The sequence below is a fragment of the Hyperolius riggenbachi genome, chromosome 3 (assembly GCF_040937935.1).
Source record: "Hyperolius riggenbachi isolate aHypRig1 chromosome 3, aHypRig1.pri, whole genome shotgun sequence".
Lineage (NCBI taxonomy): Eukaryota > Metazoa > Chordata > Amphibia > Anura > Hyperoliidae > Hyperolius > Hyperolius riggenbachi.
In genome coordinates this window covers 53,965,628-53,988,219 of record NC_090648.1, presented here as the reverse complement: position 1 = coordinate 53,988,219, position 22,592 = coordinate 53,965,628, and the positions used below count along the sequence as shown (strand labels likewise).

Here is a 22,592-nt window from a genome sequence, read left to right as displayed (position 1 = left end):
TTTTGCAGAAATATGGTGTTCCGCAGGCAAATATCTAATCTTGCGTTATGATTTTTTATTCCAAATTTCCTATTGAAGTCAATGGCGCAGATTTCTGCGGTTAGTAGAAAAGCCTCCGTACCTGCTATTGTTACCAAATGCCATGTACGTTAGGGGGAGTAGTAGGACCATAGTCAAAACATTTTAACCACTTAACGACCGCCTAACGCCGACAGGAGTCGGCAGGTCGAAGTGGTGTTTCCATGGAAAGGGGAGGGAGGGAAAGAGAGGGAGGGAGGAATATCTCTGCGGAGGGGGGCTTTGAGGAGCCCCCCCCGCTCGGCCACACAGAGCGGCAGCGATCAGACCCCCCCCCAGCAGGACATCCCCGTAGTGGAGAAAAAAGGGGGGAAGTCTGATCGCCCTGCCACAATCCTGATCTGTGCTGCGGGCTGGAGAGCCCACGCAGCACAGATCAGCCAAAACAGCCCTGGTCCTTAAAAGACCATGTCGTTTTTGAGAAAATCAATTTCAAAGTTTCATGGGAATAATGTTTTTAAATTGGGTACAATTACACTCGGCTGCAGTACACTGCACTGCATTCAGTGTTCTAAATTCTGCATACACATTGTATACATTAAATGAAAAAAAGACAGCGTGGTGTCCCTCTCCCAAGCTTCTTTAGTAGGGATGTCACAAACTGTTTCCTGGTAACCAGTCCCTGTGTAGCTGCCTTGGAGCTACTTCCGAGCTGTGAGATCCACCAGTAATGCGCAGGCACTGGCCTGGTGGCATGTGTCCATCATCATGAACCCACAGCTGGAAGGCTGCGCATGCGCAGGACAATCAAATATGCATGCCGCTGGGCTAGTGCTTGCGCACTACTGATGGACCTCACAACCCAGAAGTAGCCCTGAAGTAGCCACTCAAGGACCATTTGCCAGTGATCAGTTTGTGACATTCCTACTCTTTAACCCCTTGTCACCCATGCAGGCTGGGATAGCCAAAATGCAGAGGGGCTCTGCTCACTGAACTTTATCAGCCCGCATGGTCCATGGTGTGTGGGGGTCCTGGAAGAGAGTAGTGGCAAAGCCCCGCCCCCTCCTTCAGAGCCCTTGTTCAATTCATGGACAAGGGGCTCTTCCACCACCTCTGGTGCCCAGGAGAAGGTGGGGGACTTTGATGCCCTTGTGGCTGGTTCATGGTGGCATCCGGAAGTTGCCTTTAACAAGCGGACCTCAAGATGCTCAGCCCCTCCCCATGTGAAATAAGTATAGGTTACTGATGCACCCCCTTACCCATTTCCACAAAGAGTTGAAAGTAATACAAAAAATGAATAAATCCTAAATTAACCATGAAACTTTGGATACTGTATATTACTGCACAGGTATCCTCAGAAGTGATCCATCGCCAGTATCCTATAAGGAGGACCTGTGTCACTGCAGATCATGAAGATCTCCCGGTGCTGAATAGCCACAGACTGCCACTGCATCTGTATAGCAGTGGCTGGGAATGCAGAAATTGGCTTCTGAAACAAGAATTTTCAGCGAAACCAACAAGATGGTCGCTGGGGAATCCCTGGTCCTCGGAGGCCACGATAGAGTGACAGAACAAACAAGTGTGTTCCCTGCTTTAAATATAACAAACACTTTAAAGAGAAACTGTAACCAAGAATTGAACTTCATCCCAATCAGTAGCTGATACCCCCTTTCCCATGAGAAATCTATTCCATTTCTCAAACGGATCATCAGGGGGCGCTGTATGGCTGATATTGTGGTGAAACCCCTCTGACAGTGTGATGTCAGGACCATGGTCCTAACATCACACTGTACGAGCCTTGTTGCATTCTGGGAACACCTGTTTCCAACTGCCAAAAAAGCAAGCAACTTCTCCTTCCACTGACATCACCTGCCAGCAGTAAAGATGTCACCACGTGATGTGATGTCAGAATGTAAATCAGGGAGAGGAAAGCTTTTACAATGGGCAAACACTGACTAAATCATTTATACATAATTATTGTAAAAATTAAACACTTTTTCATTATGTGATTTTCACTGGAGTTCCTCTTTAAAGCCTTATCCCTTCTCCCCCTCAACACACATACAAGGGCTTCTGAAGCCGGGTCAGTGGCAGATATTCTATTTTCAGTGCTTCTTCTAGCTGTCCTGGCTCCTGCACCAGTTGTCTCAGTTAAAAATGTCCTTTTATCTAAATAAAGTCACAGCTTTACACATTAACTCACCATATTCTTTCACTTCAAAATATGTGGTGTAATTCTGTGACCGGCTTTTCTCGTACCTTGCAGACACGGACCAAATCCCCAAACTGAAAGGCAAAAATACCCCACACATCAGTTTCAAAGGAATCTCTGTTACTTCACAATCAGTTCTATTAGAATTCCTCTATGAAAAGGGCTTCCAAACTTTTTAGGGCAGGGGCCATATCCCCGTTCTTGAGAGTGCTAGGGGACAGAACTAGCAGAATTACACACAGTTTTTGCCATTAGGTACAATATGCCTGTGACATTTTGTCAGTTGCGTGTGGTCTGGTATTAGTCATGGAGAGTATCCGAAGACATAACAACAAAAGTTGTTTAGGTGATACCTTTAATGACTAACTTCATGAAGCTTTAGAACTGCGATTACTACAGCAGATGGAAAAAGCTGCAAGTAAAAATGAGGTCATAATTATGGGTGACTTCAACTTTACAGACTAGAGTATTGAGGCTACCCATTCTGGTAAAAGCAGCAGATGTCTGGCAGCACTACAGGACAATTACTTGACTCAAATGGTAACGGAACCAACTAGGGGGAATGCGTTACTGGATTTGATCATCATTTGGCGCTTTGAGTCCGCAAGGAGAAAAGCGCAATATAAATGTTATTTGTCTTGTCTTGTCTATTACTAATAGACCAGATAATGTATCAAATGTGCAGGTTCAAGAACATTTGGGAAATAGTCAGGGGTGCCTCTAGCCATCTTGGCACTCCAGGCGAGAAAACCTGTGTGGTGCCCCCCCCCCCCCCCATGGTGCCCCGACACGCTCCCCCATCCTTCCCCTTGTGGTGCCTCCCTATGAAAATAATTGTGATGCGGCTGCGTTTCACTGGAAAATAATCGTAATGCAGCACCCTACCCTGCTCTGTCTGCAGGGGCGTAGCAATAGGCCCTGCAGCGCCTGCGCCCGCGGGGGGGCCCGGCCCCCCCTGGGGCCCGCTCGGGGCGGGTTTTTGGGGGCTGGAGGGGTGGCAGCATGAGGGGAAAGCCTTGCCCACAGTCGGCGGGGAGAGGGGAAGTTCCCCCCTCTCCCTCACCTCGGGGCTCTCCCCTCTGCGCCCCCCTCCAGCTAGTGAATGTGTGTGGGCAGCGGGCAGCAGCGGCGGCGGGATACATACCTTCTTCCTTGCGTTCCATCGCCGCCTTCTCGCTCTAGCGGCTGACGTCACTTCCGCTTCCGTCAGCCGCTAGAGCGAGAAGGCGGCGATGGAACGCAAGGAAGAAGGTATGTATCCCGCCGCCGCTGACGTCACTGCAGGGGGATTTTCAGGTGTCTGCTGCCCACATTACAATTTTCAGGTGTCTGCTGCCCATATTACGATTTTCTGGTCACTGCTACCCACATTGTGATTTTCAGGTGTCTGCTGCCCACATTACGATTTTCTGGTCACTGCTACCCACATTGTGATTTTCAGGTGTCTGCTGCCCACATTATGATTTTCAGGTGTCTGCTGCCCACATTACGATTTTCTGGTCACTGCTACCCACATTGTGATTTTCAGGTATCTGCTGCCCACATTATGATTTTCAGGTGTCTGCTGCCCACATTACGATTTTCAGGTGTCTGCTGCCCATATTACGATTTTCTGGTGTCTGCTGCCCACATTACGATTTTCAGGTGTCTGCTGCCCACATTACGATTTTCAGGTGTCTGCTGCCCACTTTATGATTTTCTGGTGTCTGCTGCCCACATTAGGATTTGCTGGTGACAGCTGCCTACATTGCGATTTTCAGGTGTCTGCTGCCCACATTGCGATTTTCTGGTGACTGCTGCCCACATAAGGATTTTCTGGTGACTGCTGCCCACATTAGGATTTTCTGGTGTGTGCTGCCCACATTATGATATTCTGGTGACTGCTGCCCACATTAGGATTTTCTGGTGACTGCTGCCCACATTACGATATTCTGGTGACTGCTGCCCACATTAGGATTTTCTGGTGACTGGTGCCCACATTGCGATTTTCTGGTGACTGCTGCCCACATTGCGATTTTCTGGTGACTGCTGCCCACATGGCAATTTTCTGGTGACTGCTGCCCACATGGCGATTTTCTGGTGACTGCTGCCCACATTGCGATTTTCTGGTGAACTCTGCCCACATTACGATTTTCTGTCCCACATTACGATATTCTGGTGAACGCTGCCCACATTACAATTGTCTGGTGAATGCTGTCCACGTTACAATTTTCTGGTGACTGCTGCTCACGTTACGATTTTCTGGTGACTGGTGCCCACATTACGATTTTCTGGTGAACTCTGCCCACATTATGATTTTCTGGTGAACTCTGCCCACATTATGATTTTCTGGTGAACGCTGCCCACATTACGATTGTCTGGTGAATGCTGTCCACGTTACAATTTTCTGGTGACTGGTGCCCACATTACGATTTTCTGGTGAACTCTGCCCACATTATGATTTTCTAAAGGCCCACATTACGATTTTCTGGTGAACTCTGCCCACATTATGATTTTCTGGCCCACATTACGATTGTCTGCTAAAATGCTGCCCACTTTACAATTAATTTACAGTGAAACGCTGCCCCATTACGATTATTTGGCACCTATGGGGGGGGGGGGCCCCATCCAAATATTCGCAGGGGGGCACAGTGATTTCTAGTTACGCCCCTGTCTGTCTGCCACAGACTCCGTGTGCTGCGTCTATCAGATGGCACAAGCCAGTTTACCAACTGGGACCAACTGGGAGGACACACTACCTGGCTAGGGGGTGGCCCAGTCCCTCCCCCCCCCCCCCCGCACGTCGCTGGTTTCCCCAAAACAATCCTATATTGAAAATATTAGACTTTAACTATAGTAGGGATTAGATTGTGAGCTCCTCTGAGGACAGTCAGTGACATGACTATGTACTCTGTAAAGTGCTGCAGAAGATGTCACTGCTATATAAATATACAGTATAATAATAATATGGTAGGACATTAGACCATAATAGGATTAGACTGTTAGCTCCTCTGAGGATAGTCTGTGACATGGCTATGTACTCTGTAAAGTGCTTCAGAAGTTGTCACTGCTATATAAACACATAATAATAATATGGTAGGACATTAGACTATGGTAGGATTAGACTGTGAGATCCCCTGAGGACAGTTACTGACATGACTATGTACTCTGTAAAGTGCTGCAGGAGATGTCAGTGCTATATAAATACATAATATTATTATTTATTTATAAAGCGCCAACATATTCCGTGGCGCTGTACAATGTAAGAAAACAAACAAGGGATACATAATGATACAGACAATGATATACATCAAATATGAACACTGATACAAGATACAGCACTGCTGATTACAATTTGATTTAACATGATGACTAAAATGTATAAATGTCTAACAGTGTGCAAGCAATTAAATTAATAACAGTCCATGACACAAAAGGGTGAGAGCCCTGCCCTTGCGAGCTTACAATCTAAAGGAATGGGGTGGAAACAAGAGGTGGGGATGTATACAGTATATGTACAGGCAGTGCGCAATTAGGTTATTTAGTGGGTGCATGGCTTAAGCTAGAGAATATGCTTGTCGGAAAAGGTGGGTTTTGAGGGAGCGTTTAAAGATTTCAAAGGTGGGAGAGTGGCGGATGTGTTGTGGAAGGGCATTCCAGAGGAGGGGTGAGGCACGTGAGAAGTCTTGTACACGTGAATCTGAGGACGTAATTGTAGAAGAGGATAGAAGAAGCTCGTGTGCAGATCTGAGATTGCGGTTGGGTTGGTATCTGGAGACTAATGAGGAGATGTACAGGGGAGAGAGATTGTGGAGAGCTTTGTAGGTTATGGTTAAGAGTTTGAACTGAATCCTCTCATTAATTGGTAGCCAGTGAAGAGCTTGACAGAGAGGGTCAGCAGAGGAAGAGCGAGAGGAGAGATGAATGAGTCGAGCAGCAGAGTTCAGTACAGAATTTAGCGGTTTTAATCGGTTAGTTGAAAGTCCACCAAGCAATATATTGCAATAGTCCAATCGAGATATAATAAGAGCATGTACTAACATTTTGGTTGTGTCATGGGAGAGAAAAGGTCGGATACATGCTATGTTTTTCAGTTGGAAATGGCAGGAGCTGGTTAGGGAGTTAATGTGAGGAGTAAATGAGAGAGAAGAATCAAATATTATCCCCAAGCACCGTGCTTTGGAAACTGATGTTATAGAAGTGTTGTTAACATTTATTGTAATATCAGGCAAAGGGGTGGACAGGGATAGTGGAAAGACTATTAGTTCAGTTTTATTCATATTAAGTTTTAAGAAGCGAGAGGACATGATAGAGGAAATAGCGGACAGGCAGTCGGGAACCCATGTGAGGAGGGAGTTAAGGTCTGGGGCCGAGAGGTACAGTTGTGTATCGTCTGCATATAGGTGGTATTGGAAACCAAATGAGCTGATTAAGTTACCAAGACCGTGCATGTGGATGGAGAAGAGGAGGGGACCGAGGACAGAGCCTTGAGGTACCCCTACAGACAGAGGATGTGAAGAGGAGGCCTGATCTGAATAAGAAACAGTGAAAGACCTTCCAGAGAGGTAGGAAGATATCCAGGAGAGAGAGGTCCTTTATTCCTTTAGATGAAAGGATCTGTAGGAGTAGAGTGTGGTCGACAGTGTCGAATGCTGATGACAGATCTAGAAGGATGAGTATGGAATAATAGCCTTTGGATTTAGCTGTGAGGAGATCATTAGCTACTTTGGTGAGGGCTGTTTCTGTGGTGTGGTTTGGCCGGAAGCCAGATTGGAACTGATCAAGCAAGGAATTTGCAGATAAATATTGACTTAGTTGACTTAATAATAATATGGTAGGACATTAGACTATGACTATGGTAGGATGAGATTGTGAGCTCCTCTGAGGACAGTCAGTGACATGACTATGTACTCTGTAATGTGCTGCAGAAGATATCAGTGCTATATAAATACAGAATAATAATATGGTAGGACATTAGACTATGACTATGGTAGGATGAGATTGTGAGCTCCTCTGAGGACAGTCAGTGACATGACTATGTACTCTGTAATGTGCTGCAGAAGATGTCAGTGCTATATAAATACAGAATAATAATATGGTAGGACATTAGACTATGACTATGGTAGGATGAGATTGTGAGCTCCTCTGAGGACAGTCAGTGACATGACTATGTACTCTGTAATGTGCTGCAGAAGATGTCAGTGCTATATAAATACAGAATAATAATATGGTAGGACATTAGACTATGACTATGGCAGAGATGAGATTGTAAGCTCTTCTGAGGACAGTCAGTGACATGACTATGTACTCTGTAATGTGCTGCAGAAGATGTCAGTGCTATATAAATACAGAATAATAATATGGTAGGACATTAGACTATGACTATGGTAGAATGAGATTGTGAGCTCCTCTGAGGACAGTCAGTGACATGACTATGTACTCTGTAATGTGCTGCAGAAGATGTCAGTGCTATATAAATACAGAATAATAATATGGTAGGACATTAGACTATGACTATGGCAGAGATGAGATTGTAAGCTCTTCTGAGGACAGTCAGTGACATGACTATGTACTCTGTAATGTGCTGCAGAAGATGTCAGTGCTATATAAATACAGAATAATAATATGGTAGGACAATAGACTATGACTATGATAGGATAAGATTTTGAGCTCCTCTGAGGACAGTCAGTGACATGACTATGTACTCTGTAAAGTGCTGCAGGAGATGTCAGTGCTATATAAATACAGAATAATATGGTAGGACATTAGACTATGCCTATGGTAGGATTAGATTGTGAGTTCCTCTGAGGACAGTCAGTGACATGACTATGTACCCTGTAATGTGCTGCAGAAGATGTCAGTGCTATATAAATACAGAATGATAATATGGTAGGACATTAGACTATGGTAGGATTAGAGTGTGAGCTCCTCTGAGGACAGTCAGTGACATGACTATGCACTCTGTAAAGTGCTGCAGAAGATGTCAGTGCTATATAAATACAGAATAATAATATGGTAGGACATTAGACTATGGTAGGATTAGATTGTGAGCTCCTCTGAGGACAGTCAGTGACATAACTATGTACTCTGTAATGTGATGCAGAAGATGTCAGTGCTATATAAATACAGAATAATAATATGGTAGGACCAGGGCCGGTTTAAGCAACAATGGGGCCTCAGGGCAAAATAAACCTGGGGGCCCCCCCCAACATATACCCCGGAACAAAAATCGGCATTAGGGGACCTTTTTTGCAGCTGGTATAGTCAGGGTGTGAAGTCCCAATCGGTCAGAGCTCCACATTCTGGCTATCCCAGCCTGCATGGGGGACAAGGGGTTAAAAAGTTTCAGGAGGGGGGACCCCACATAATTTATTTATTTTAAAAAAATTCCCACACTCTAAACATAAAAAAAAATTGGGAAAATAGGAAAAAATGCCAGGGATCTTCATACAGCCATATTGCGGCTGTATAGCGATCCCTGGCCAAAGCGCTGCGGCTGCGTATAGACCCCCTGGAAACCCCGTCAGGAAATTTATTGCGCTTTCGTTTGATGCATGTAAAATTACACTACAGTTAGGTTTGCTACTAAAAGTTACATTTACCGCATTTAAAACTATACTTTTTTCCTTCTAAACTTTAAAATCGATTTTCTCAAAAACTATAAGGTCTTTTTGAAAAAACTGTTTTTTCGCTTATTCCTAATGATCTCCTTAACATATCTTGCAAATTTAGGGTTTCTAGCATTTAAGGTGGATTTGCTATTAACCATTAAATTCGGCAGGTTTTTAAATGTGTTTTTTTTTCCTTTGAAACTTTAAAATCGATTTTCTCAAAAACTATAAGGCCAATTTGAATTTTTTTTTCCTCTTGTAGCCACTGGGGGCCCCTACAAGCTCTGGGGCCCTGGGGCAGCTGCCTCCTTTGCCTTAATAACAATAACAATAACAATAATATTTATATAGCGCTTTTCTCCCTGGGGACTCAAAGCGCTGGTAGCGCCGGCCCTGGGTAGGACATTAGACTATGGTAGGATTAGAGTGTGAGCTCCTCTGAGGACAGTCAGTGACATGACTATGTACTCTGTAATGTGCTGCATAAGATGTCAGTGCTATATAAATACAGAATAATAATATGGTAGGACATTAGACTATGGTAGGATTAGATTGTGAGCTCCTCTGAGGACAGTCAGTGACATGACTATGTACTCTGTAATGTGCTGCAGAAGATGTCAGTGCTATATAAATACAGAATAATAATATGGTAGGACATTAGACTATGGTAGGATTAGATTGTGAGCTCCTCTGAGGACAGTTAGTGACATGACTATGTACCCTGTAATGTGCTGCAGAAGATGTCAGAGCTATATAAATACATAGTAAGAATATGTGTGCAGTCTATGTTTTGGTCAAGGAATAGGCAGCCTAAGCAGCACCTTATACAGCAAGTCACTCTATTCACATCCTGTCTCCCGCTGTGCTTCCCCCTCCCTGAGCTGCAGCCAGAATGTAACCTTTTTTGTGCTCAATCAGTGACTAAAGCTGTTAATTTAGCTAGTTGTCCTGCTATTCACACAGCACCTTATCAGTCTGGAAGCCATCACATTCAGGTGATCGGGTCTGGTGAGGGAATACAAATGTCCCTAGTGCTGCAAAGGACAAACGTAACATAACTGTCTGTGGATTGATTTTCTCTGGCTGGAGCTCTGCACTCCTTGCTTGAATTGCATGCCTTGCTACCTTCAACAAGAGACATGCTCTTCTGCTGTGTTTACTTTTCCTCTCTGGCACAGGGTTGGGGCGGGACAGTAGATGTGCACAGATCAGGAGATCGCCAGATAACAATGAATAGGGGACTTGGTGCAAGTCTCTGTCTACAAAACTGGCTATTCAGTGGCTCAGCCAGCAGTTGCAGTCATCAGAACCCTTGTGCACAAAATAGAAAGTTTTTCTCCGAACCCGTAACTTTCAGTAAAATAAACTTTTTTCCCCTGGAATGCGCTTCCCAGACTGCTCAGCGCACTAGGCAGTTTGCTGGACTGTCAGTCTTTAGAAGCGCCTCTGGAAATAGTGATCAGAACATGATAAGGTTTGATCTGGTGACTGATAGGCCACGGGGCAGCGGGACCACTAAAACTATGAACTTTAGAAAAGCAAAGTTCAAACAACTCAGGCAGGCACTAAGTTTGGTGAACTGGGATAATGTACTACAAGGGGAAGACACTTAAGGGAAATGGCAAGCTTTTAAAATTATTCTCAATCAATATTGTAGTATGGATCTATATATATAAAATCGGATGTGTGTATGTATGTGTGTATGTATGTATGTGCCGCGATCACTCAAAAACGGCTTTACCGATTTGTATGAAACTTGGTATACAGATCCCTTACTACCTGGGATGTTATGTTCTGGGGGTCTCGCACCCCCCCTGTACACCTGGGCGGAGCTACAAACAGCAAATCAGATTCCACCCATTCAAGTCAATGGGAAAAATGTAAAAGGCTGCCATTCTCACAGTAATCAAGGCAGAGACCCCACACTTGGCACAGTTGGTCACTTGGTGACTGAAGTTACATATCCAGGAAAAGTGGGTGGAGCATTAAACAGCCAATCAAATTTCAGTCATTCATTTTTAATGGGAAAATGTAAACTGCCACCATTCTTAGACTGTTAATCACAGGGTGTTCAAACTTGGAACACTTGGTCACTGGGTGAATGAGATTAAGATTCAGGAAAGTGGGTGGAGCCTACAAAAGCCAATTAAAATTCACCTATTGACTTTTAAGGGGAATATTTCAACTACTGCCATTCTTACACTGTTAATGGCAGAGGCTCCAAACTTGCTACAGTCGGTCATTGGGTGACTGGGGTCCAAATTCAATAAAGGGACGGGGCCATAAACAGCCAATTAGATTTCCTTGGTGGATAAACTGCTTCCATTCACACGTTTTTGATGCCAGGAACCTGAAATCTCACAAACTTGGTCATTGAGTGACTGTGTGTCAAGGTTACAAAAAGTGGGCGGAGCACAAACAAATTTCACTGGGAAAATATAAACTGCAGCCATTCTTACACTGTTAATGGCAGGGTTGTCAAAGTTTGCACAGTTGGTCACTGGGTGACTGGAATTTATATTCAGGAAATGGGTGTAGCCTACAACAGCCAATCTAAATTTGCCTATTGATTTTCAAGGGAAATATTTAAATTGCTGCCATTCTTACACTGTTAATAGCAGGTGCCTCAAACCTGGTACATTTGGTCACTGGGTAATTGGGGTTTAAATTCAGAAACGGGGCCACAAACAGACAATCAGATTTGTTTCATTTCAATGTGAATATACAAATGATTGATACCAAGGACCCCAAAGCTCATAAACTTGGTAATTGAGTGATTGTATGTCAAGGTTAGAAAAAGTGGGCGGCGCCAACAACTAAATTTTTTACATGGGAAAATATAAACTGCAACCATTCTTACACTGTTAATGGCAGTGTTCTCAAACTAGGCACAGTTGGTCACTGGGTGACTGGGATTGATTGATTTTCAAGGGGATTATTTACATTGCTGCCCTGGCAGAGGCCTCAAATCTGGTACAGTCAGTCACTGGGAGACTGGGGTTTAAATTCTGAAAAGGGGGCGGGCCACAAACAGCCAATCAGATTTGTTTAATTTCAGTGGGAAATTGCAATTTATTGATGCCAAGGAATCCAAAGCTCATAAACTCGGTCATTGAGTGACTGTATGTCAAGGCAAATAGTGAGTGGAGCCAAAAACAACTAACTTTTTACATGGGAAAATTCGGATGTTTGGATGTTTGGATATTTGGATGTTTGGATGTTTAGATGTTTGTTACTCGAACACGCAAAAATGGCTGAACGAATTTGAATGAAATTTGGCACACACATAGTACTTTACCTGGAATAAAGTATAGGATACTTTTTATTCCCATAACCAAAAAGGGACAAATACAAATTTCACTGGAAAATGTAAACTGCAGCCATTCTTACACTGTTAATGGCATGGTTCTCGAACTTGACACAGTTGTTCACTGGGTGACTGGGACTCATATTCAGAAATGTGGGTGGAGCCTACAACAGCCAATCAAAATTCATATATTGATTTTCAAGGGAATATTTACATTGCTACCATTCTTACACTGTTAATTAATGGCAGTGGCCTCAAACCTAGAACAGTCATTGGGTGACTGGGGTCCAAATTCACTAAAGGGGGTGGAGACATAAACAGCCAATCACATTTGTTAGATTAATTTTAGCCATTCTGTTATTGGCAAGGTTCTCAATCTTGACACAGTTTGTCACTGGATGACTGGGACTAATACTCAGGAAAGTCAGTGGAGCCTACAACAGTCAATCAAAACTCACCTATTGATTTTCAAGGGGAATATTTACATTGCTGCCCTTCTTATACTCTTAATGGCAGAGGCCTCAAATCTGATATACTCAATCACAGGGAGACTGGAGTTTAAATTCTGAAAAGGGGGCGGGCCACAAACAGACGATCAGATTTGTTTAATTTTAATGGGAAATTGCAACTTATTGATGCCAAAGCTCATACCAGTGCTCATTAAGTGACTGTATGCCAAGGTTAGAAATAGTGGGTGGAGCCAAAAACAACTTTTTACATGGGAAAATATAAACTGCAACCATTCTTACACTGTTAATGGCAGGGTTTTTAAACTTGATACAGTTGGTCACTGGGTGACTGGGATCAATATCCAGAAAAGTAGGTGGAGCCTACAACAGCCAATCAAAATTCACCTATTGATTTTCAAGGGGAATATTGAAACTGCTGCCATTCTTACACTGTTAATGGCAGAGGCCTCAAACCTGCTGGAGTCGGTCATTAGGTGACTGAGGTTCAAATTCACTAAAGAGGAAGAGCCAAAACAGCCAATCAGATTTCTTTGCTGTATAAAATGCTTCCATTCACAACATTTTGATGCCAGGAATCCGAAAGCTCAAAAGTTGGTCATTGTGTGTCAAGATTACAAAAAGTGGGTGGAGTCAAAAACCATTTCCCTGGGCAAATATAAACTGCAGCCCTTCTTCACTGTTAATGGCAGTGTTCTCAAACTTTGCACAGTTGGTTACTGGGTGACTGGGATTAATATTCAGAAAAGGGGAATATTGAAATTGCTTCCATTCTTGCACTGTTAATGGCACAAGCCTCAAATCTGGTACAGTTGGTCATTGGGTCACTGGGGTTCAAATTCAGAAAAGGGGACGGAGCCACAACCAATCAGATTTGTTTCATTTCACTGGGAAAATACAAATTATTGATGTCAAGGACCCCAAAGCTCACACAATTGGTCATTGAGTGACTGTGTGTCCAGGTTACAATAAAGTGGGGGGAGCCCAAATTTTTTTTACTGGGAAAATATAAACTGCAGCCATTCTTACACTGTTAATGGAGGGTTATCAAACTTTGCCCAGATGGTCCTGGGTAACTGATTAATATTCAGGGAAGTGGGTGGAGCCTACAATAGCCAATCAAAATTCATTTGTTGATTTTCAAAGGGAATATTTAAATTGCTGCCATTTTTACACTGTTAATAGCAGATTCTCAAACCTACTACAGTTGGTCATTGGTTGACTGGGGTTTAAATGCTGGAGAGGGGCGGAGCAACAAACAGCCTATCTGATTTCTTTGATTTCTATAGGAATATACAAATTATTGATGCCAAAGACCCCGAAGCTTACAAACTTGGTCATTGAGTGTTTGTGTGTTAGGGTTAGGAAACGTGGATGGAGCCAACACTAGCCAAATACATACCCGGGTAACGCTGGGTCATCAGCTAGTTGTATTATAAATTCTGGCAGGATTTCTGTAGCAAGTTGGGGATACACTACATTTCTTTCTGATAGCACCCTCAATGTAATTGGAAAACTAAAGAGAACAAAACAAACCCTTAAACAATAGATTCACCATTTCCCTTATGCGGCCCAAAGTGACTGACTTATTTATTTAACTTAGTGAGGAGGCTTTTTGGTCTCTTTCAGCGCGTGCATGAAATAGAGGTGTGAGGAAAAATGGGAGCGAAGTGAAGCCAAAATCTTAATAAACGATAAACATCATGTTCAACTTGGCACGGAGTGAAGCCAAAAACGTGACCAATAAGTACCGTTTTAAAACAGATGGCAAATGAAAACGAAAATATATTGTAATAATATTGCCGAATGATAATTGTTAAAATGATAGTAAAACAGTAGAAAATATTACCAATATTTTACTACAGCTTAGCCTAACACTACTCTTACACAGAACCCTCCACTACCGATGCCCAACCTTAACCCCCTGGTGGTGCCTAACCCTAAGACCCTCTTGGTGGTGCTTAACACTAACCCCCCCCCCCAGTTGGTGCCTAGCCCTGAGACCCCACTTGATACCTGACCCTAAGACCCTCTTGGTGGTGCCTAACCCTAAGACCCTGGTAGTGGTACCTTACCATAAGACCCCTCCCCCTCCCGCGCGATCAGGGGCCGCGTCCATTTATAAAACAGGAAACAGTCACAGTGTAATAAAATGATGTATCAAAAAAAAGTGAACACTTATAACGGGAGAGTGTTTGCTAGCGCCATCTTGTGGCCAAAAAGTAAAATTACACATGCAGGCACATACATACAGTACATACACAATATTAATGACATTAATAACTTACACTTCCAAAGCCTCCCCCCCCCCTCCAAAAAAAAAAAAAACTTGTAAAAAAAAAAATCAGTTTAAAAAAATACATAAATAGTTGCCTTAGGGACTCAGCTTTTTTAATCTATATTTTATGAGGGAAAATCTATTTTACTTTACTACATAGGCGCTTGTAATTATGTACCGGAAAAAAAACCCCAAAACAAAACAGAAAAATAACACCTATATTTCAAAATAATACCGTATATTGTCACCATACATTGTGATAGGGTCATCATTTAAACGGTTTAAAAATCGGGACAACTGGGCAAATAAAATGTGTCAGTTTTATCCACAGGAGAACGTTTAATTTTAAAACTATAATGGCCGAAAACTGAGAAATAATGAATTTTTTCCTTTATTTTCTTATTTTTGCTGTTAAAACACATTTAGAATAAAAATGTACTACCCACAGAAAGCCTAAATGGTGGCAAAAAAACGAGGTATAGATCATTTTCTTGTGATAAGTAGTAATAAAGTGATTAGGGAATAAAATGGAGGAGCACTGACAGGTGAAAATTGCTCTGGTCTGTTAGGGTAAAAACCACTTGGGGGTGAACTGGTTAAAGCGGACCTGAACTCAAAACTTCCTCTCTGCTCAAAAAAGATACCCAACAGCACAATAACATTTAAAGAAAAACATTTCTTTGTTACAGATACAAATCCTGCAATAAATCTGCAGCGTGTCTACTTCCTGATTTCATGGAAGCAGACATAGGGTTAACATCCTGTGTCTACAAATTAGCAGCTTTGCCATGACAGAGGGGATTCCTGAGCTGACACAGATGAGGGGGAATAAAGTGAGAATTAGATGGGTTAAACTCTCTCTGTTTTCCTTCTGTCCTGTGCAAGAGTTTAGGTCCACTTTCACCAGGTATATTATTTACATGCTCACAAGGCATCTCTGATTGGCTGTTACATAGCAGCCCCATTACACCACATAAATAGTATCAGAAATAGTAGTGATGCATAGGAATCAACAAGAATTTCCGTATGGGGGAATAGCTTATGCTGGGTACACACGTTGCGATATTTCGCTCGATCGGGATCGATTGATTATTTCGTGTTTCGATCCATACAGCTGTCGATTATGCATACTTAACATGCAAAATCGACAGCTGTATCGAACGAAACCCGATCGAACAAGTCGGAAATAATCGATCGATCCCGCAGATCAAGCGAGAAATCGCAACGTGTGTACCCAGCATAAGGAATGGAACTTCACAGAGACTCAGACAAAGTAAAGTTATGCAGTTCAATCATAAGTTATGCAGTTCAATCATACTTTAAAGCTAATGGAAAAAAACAAAACAAAACAAAAAAACAGATACTTACCTAAGAAGAGGGAAGGCTCTGGGTCCTATAGAGCCTTCCTGCACCAATCCCAGTCCCCGCGTTCCAGCGGTGGCTCCTCCTTTTGAAGCTCCCGCCTTTTGAAGCCTCCAGCGGCGGCTGAGAGCAGTATTCGGTCAAAAACTGCTACCGGGAGCATAGGCAAACGCAGGGGGGATTACAGCTGTCCAGAATCCCCATCAAAGAAATGTCGGGTGTCCTCATTATTATCTGTATCCAAACTGCTCCTGATCGATCCCATTGTCGATCGGAAGCAGATCGGACATTTAGGAAATAGTTGTCAGATCCTGTGTGTCGGACGGGAAATTGCATTGTGTGTACCCAACATCGTGTGTGCGTGGCTGAAAGGTCTCCTTCAGCCACGCACAATACAGTATAATAATATGGTAGGGCATCGTGTCCTACCATATTATTATACTGTATTGTGCATGGCTAAAGGAGACCTTTCAGGAATCCCCCCCCCTCCCCCCGCTTGGAAATCCTGGGTTTGCCCCTGGGGAGAGCCGGTGCTGGAACGCGGGAACTATGAGAGGAAAGGGAAGGCTCTATGGGACCCAGACCCTTCCACCTCCTTAGGCGAGTATCTGTTTGTTTGTTTTTTTCTGATTCCCCTTGACTTTAAGGAGGACATACAAATACCTCTTATTTCAAAAAGGAAATTCACAGTTCAGGTACCCTCTAAATATACATTTCTACTTCTGAGTGTTGCTCTCACCTTGCTGGCTCTGTCAGTTGATATGTTTTAGAGAGGATGCCTTTTATGTTTGTGGTTGAGGTTGCGCTTATGGTTCTCACTTGTTCTTGTAATACAACGACATTCTCTGGGGTCTGAGGACAAAGTTATCAAAAGTCAAGTTACAAAGCAATGTTAGAGGATTCAGAAAAGGATGGAAAAGACAGCAGCTGCATTTTGCTCTTTTACTTACAGTGAAATGGTTAATATTTAAAGAAAGTGTGAAGCCCAAAAAATACCTCTTTTTACTAGGCAGTCCTGTTCAGCAGTAAGGCCATAGCTGAAACGCCACATCCCCGCGACAGAACGATCAATTAATATCCCAAAAATCCAGGGGCAAAATTCCACGACTTTCCAGGCAGTGGATTTTGCTGCCCAGGGGAGGCAGAGCCTTGCGCTGTAGTTCTGCCTCCAGTCACATCAATCTCAGCGGATCTCCGCTTCTCCCCGAATATTTCATTTTTCAGCACGACCTGGCACCTGCTCACAGTGCCAAAACCATTGGTAAATGGTTTACTGATGGTATTACTGTACTCAATTGGCCTGCCAACTCTCCTGACCTGAACCCGATAGAGAATCTGTGGGATATTGTGAAGAGAAAGTTGAGAGACGCAAGACCCAACACTCTGGTTGAGCTTAAAGAAAACCTGAACTGAAAATTAAAAGTCAAAATAAGCATACACAAGTCATACTTACCTTCCGTGTAGTCTACTCCTCAGTGTCTTTCTCCTGTCCCGCGTCCTGTTTGTCCACTGTGATCAAGGGAATTTTCCGTCCTCCATTTTGAAAATGGCCATTACCCCTAACAGCTTTCTGGTCAGCACACAGTTAAACTGTAACATCGCACACTTGAGCCATAGGGAAACATGGACATTACCTGGTACATCAGTTTTCCTCTCAGCTGTAACTGACAGCAACTGATATTTTACTGACAGCAACTGATATATTTCAGATCTGACAAAATATTGTCAGAACTGGAAGGGATCACTGTAAGAAGGAAATGGTGAGCTTCTGAGAGGAACTGATGGCAAGGTAACTATGTAATGTTCATTTGAAGCTACCTCATGTGTTTATTTTAAATATTTTTACTCAGTACAGGTTCTCTTTAAGGCTGCTATCGAAGCATCCTGGGCCTCCATAACACCTGAGCAGTGCCACAGGCTGATTGCCTCCATGCCACGCCTCATTGAAGCAGTCATTTCTGCAAAAGGATTCCCGACCAAGTATTGAGTGCATAACTGGACATAATTATTTGAAGATTGACTTTTTTGTTTTAAAAACACTTTTCTTTTGTTGGTCGGATGAAATATGCTAATTTTTGGAGATACTAAATTTGGGTTTTCATGAGCTGTATGCCAAAATCATCAATATTAAAACAATAAAAGGCTTGAACTACTCTAATGTTTATCAGTACATTACAGAAAATAATGAACTTTATCACAATATGCAAATTTTTTTTAGAAGATCCTGTATATGCCGTTTGTTTTGTTGTTGAAGTGCAGCCAGAAAAATCAGGCAGGCATGTACACACACCAGAAAAATTATTATTGTCTTTGTTAGCCTTAACAATTCAGGAATCCACCTGGAGTCCTGGACCCTGTTTGTGGTGGCTAGTGTTGGGCGAACAGTGTTCGCCACTGTTCGGGTTCTGCAGAACATCACCCTGTTCGGGTGATGTTCGAGTTCGGCCGAACACCTGGTGGTGTTCGGCCAAACTGTTCGGGTTCGCCCGAACGGCTCAATGCCTGGCCGAACAGGGCCCCTGTTCGGCCGAACAGGGCCCTGTTCGGCCGAATACGGCCCCCCTATGGGGTCGCAGGCATAAGGGGGGAGCATGCCCCGATCGCGGGGGGGTCGGAAATTCCCCCCACCCCCTCCGCTAGCGCTCCCCCCTCTGCCCGCTTCCCCATACAAAAGTTTAAGGAAAGTAAAATAATCCCGGGGTAGTGGCTGGCAGTGGCACTGTGAAGTGAGTCAGGAGGAGGAGTCCGGAGAGTGACGCGTTGAGGGAGGCCGGGCAGCGGGCGGTTCAGCGGTAGTACCCTTGTGGTACTTCCGCCCTTTCTCTGACCTCACGTCCTCTGCATACGAGGGTACGCGTCACGCGTACCCTCGTATGCGTCATCACGCAGAGGACGTGAGGTCAGAGAAAGGGCGGAAGTACCACAAGGGTACTACCGCTGAACCGCCCGCTGCCCGGCCTCCCTCAACGCGTCACTCTCCGGACTCCTCCTCCTGACTCACTTCACAGTGCCACTGCCAGCCACTACCACCGGTATTATTTTACTTTCCTTAAACTTTTGTATGGGGAAGCGGGCAGAGGGGGGAGCGCTAGCGGAGGGGGTGGGGGGAATTTCCGACCCCCCCCGCAATCGGGGCATGCTCCCCCCTTATGCCTGCAACCCCATAGGGCCCCCAAAAGCGGGATGTTCGGGGAGTTCGGGGTTCGGCCCGAACATGCCGAACATCGCGGTCATGTTTGGCGAACGTTCCCGAACCCGAACATCCAGGTGTTCGCCCAACACTAGTGGTGGCGGAGAAGGCAGTCAAGCGGCCTGCAGGTAGAGATGCTGTGTGGGGACTGACTTAGTCTTCGGGCGGGCAGTAGCCCTCCGGGATCCATGCCTCATTCATTTTGATAAAGGTGAGGTACTGAACACTTTTTTGACCTGACTGCTGGTGGTATAATACAAAGTGCAGTCACACAGAGGCAGTGACAGGTATGCACTTATTGTACTGGCCGTCAGGGGTGCTCGGATACCCCTTTTCAAAATCCAAATTGATCCGGATCCGGATACCCAGATATCTGCATCGGATATCCGAACCTGAACGTTCAGATATCCATGTTCATGCGGATATCCGAACGCATTATCCGGGATATCTGGGCGGATTCGGATATCCGCATAGAAAAACGGAAGTGGCCTTTAAATTGCTTTTAAAACGTTTTTTAGGGTAAATGAGGCATGTAGCATCATGTTTTTTTTTAAACGGAAAAACGAATTGATGATGTGGGGCCTTAAAATCCCCCCCCACCCCAAAAAAAAAATGGCTGTCAATTAACATCAGGACTAGGTTCCAGACAGCGGTCGTGCAGCCCTCATTGTGTCCAAAGTCCAACCGCACAACTGGAACATGGCAGTTTTCAGCCCAAACACCTCCAAAAAATTACGCAGCAATTGTGTTTTGGGTTAAATATAGGTGGTATCAGCACAGCAGCAGTGGCCTGTGGCACCCTGGCGGTGGGAGCAGAAAAGGCAGCAGGAGCAGGGCAATGCAGCAGCAGCAGCAGGTGTAACGTCTGCCAGGAGCATGCCAGACGTGGCACTTGGCAGTGGCACTTGGCATGTGGCACTTGGCACGTGGCACTTGGCACGTGCCAATTGTCACGTGCCAAGTGCCAAGTGACAGTCAGACAGCAGAGGAGAAGACACTAGTGCACACTAACTGTCACACTGGCACTGGTCAGCAGCACAGCAGTTCTGTAGTAAGCTAACACAGTAGTAGTAGTACTACTACTCTAACAACTAACTAGCACTGACTGCAGCACTACAGTACTAACTACACAATAACACAGTACTCCTATTCTCTAATCTAACCTATACTGTAGCTAAGGCTAATAGTAGGCCAGCAGCTGGCCTGGTCTGTGCACAGCACACACACAGACACATAGCAGCTGCCTGCAGCAGCCCTGCAGCACACACTCTGTCTGTCATTGAATGAAATCAAGCTAGCTACCTATAATTAACAATACAATAGTGTAGTGATAGTGAAGGGGTTAATCACTGAACAGCTTTAGGTTTATCACTGTATACAGCACTTGCTAGGCCATTAGCACTGGAGCATGTCTCTCAGTGAGCATTCAGCAAGGACGATATTTCTCATCATGGTAGCCCTCCTTATTATACAGAGTGGCCTGGCCAGGGTTCCTTTCTGTGATTGGTGCTAGGGCTTAGGCTGGGAGCCCTCTGATTGGCTCAATGATGTAATCTCCTTAGTTACAGTATATAGATTCGGTTATCCCCCGGAGGCAACCAAATATCCACATACTGCAATTCGGATTTGCAAAAAAACCTGGAATCCGAATCGGAGTCGGGTAGCTGAAAAAAGTTCGGATATCCGGAATCCGGATGAGCACCACTGCTGGACATGGCACAGTACAGCAATTAGCAAGAAATTATCTATCGAGCCATCTTAATGGCTCAAAAACGAGCCGTATATTCCCAGCATTAGGAGAAAACTTAAGAGAAAAGTTAATGGAATAACAGCCATCATCTTGATTGCTAAGATTGCTTGATTGCCTGAAATAGGAGAAGGAAAAAAAGCAACAAAAATTATACCTGGGGACTCCTCCAGCCCCCTTCAGGCCAATCACTCCCTCGTCGTCTCCCCGGGCTGCTCCAATCTCCCTCTGGACGGTCCGGAACATCTCTGGGGTCGTGCTTAGCTACGCATACACAGTGCAGCCATGCTCTTGTGGCCACTAGAGCTCTTCACCTGCACAGTACTACTGCACAGAACGCTCCCGGCCATGGGAGCGTGATGGGGGAGCACGCGCGGCTGGAGCCAACTGGCGGATTTACTGGGAGGATCGAGGTGTATGCATACATTTTTTTTTCTTCCCCATCTCAGGTACACTTTAAGAGCTTCCATTGTTCAAATTTGGGTCTATTCTTAAGGCTGCAAATTTAATAATTCAGCAACCTCAACTATTCAGCAATTCAGCAACCTCACCTATTTTTTTTTTCCACCACAACACAAACACAAAAACAGAAGTGCAAATGCACACAAGAAATTAAAAAAAATTAAATAAAAAAAAGCAGCCCTTAGGAACACATTGTACATGTGGTGCTCTGTCTACGAGACTAAGTGGCAAAATGGCCATAAATAAGCCCATGTGTGCGTTCAGTTTTATTGTATCGTAGAGAACATACCTTGAATTCAACAATCAACACCTCATCCACAGGGTCTAGTTCTGGGTTCAGGGTGAATACCCGGTACATAACTACATGAAAAAAAAAGAAAATGTGTTTCATTGTAATACCCTAGTACAAGGATCACCCAGAAAGTAACAGTTGCTTGCTTTTATGTGCCATGCAAGTACCGGTAATTGTTTTTTTGTAATGTAACTTGCATCTGTCAGTTTAATCATTTGTGCCGCTTGTCACATGACTGCAGAATGCCAGTAAGTGTTTGTTCAGTGGAATTAACATGAATCCCTCAGCCCTGATGCCTCCGACTAGAAAGAACACTAAGGAGAAATTGGATAAGTGCCAGTTTTATCCTATGAGATATTTTTCATCTTCGGTTTATGTTTTTGCTGCACAACAATCATATTGGCCTCCTTTATTGCTGCTGAAAAATAGTCTCTATTCAAAATTGTCAATAACAAATATAAACATTACTGTAAAAGTGAAAAGTGTCCACTAATGATGCAATCTTGATTGAACAATCTTACCAAATCTACATATTAGAAGAGTAAACTGTGTGGATATACTATGAATGCTTAGGTAGTCCCTCATATTACATAGAAGTGGTAAGATTGTTCAGTCAAGTAGGCACCTTAAATCGGACCTGAACTCAGAACTTCCTCTCTGCGTTAAA

At 44.0% G+C, this 22,592-nt stretch overlaps 1 protein-coding gene across 1 annotated transcript in view; it reads right to left on the bottom strand.

Annotated features, from left to right (window-relative positions):
• LOC137562610 (complement C3-like) overlaps positions 1-22,592 on the bottom strand; it is a 340,327-nt gene that overhangs the window by 301,739 nt on the left and 15,996 nt on the right. Inside the window, exons 4-6 of the mRNA XM_068274113.1 lie at positions 21,923-21,993; positions 16,974-17,086; positions 2,222-2,304 (exon numbers count right to left, since the gene is read on the bottom strand). Of these exons, the coding sequence (XP_068130214.1) occupies positions 2,222-2,304; positions 16,974-17,086; positions 21,923-21,993 (267 nt within the window). The remainder of the gene's footprint in view (positions 1-2,221; positions 2,305-16,973; positions 17,087-21,922; positions 21,994-22,592) is intronic.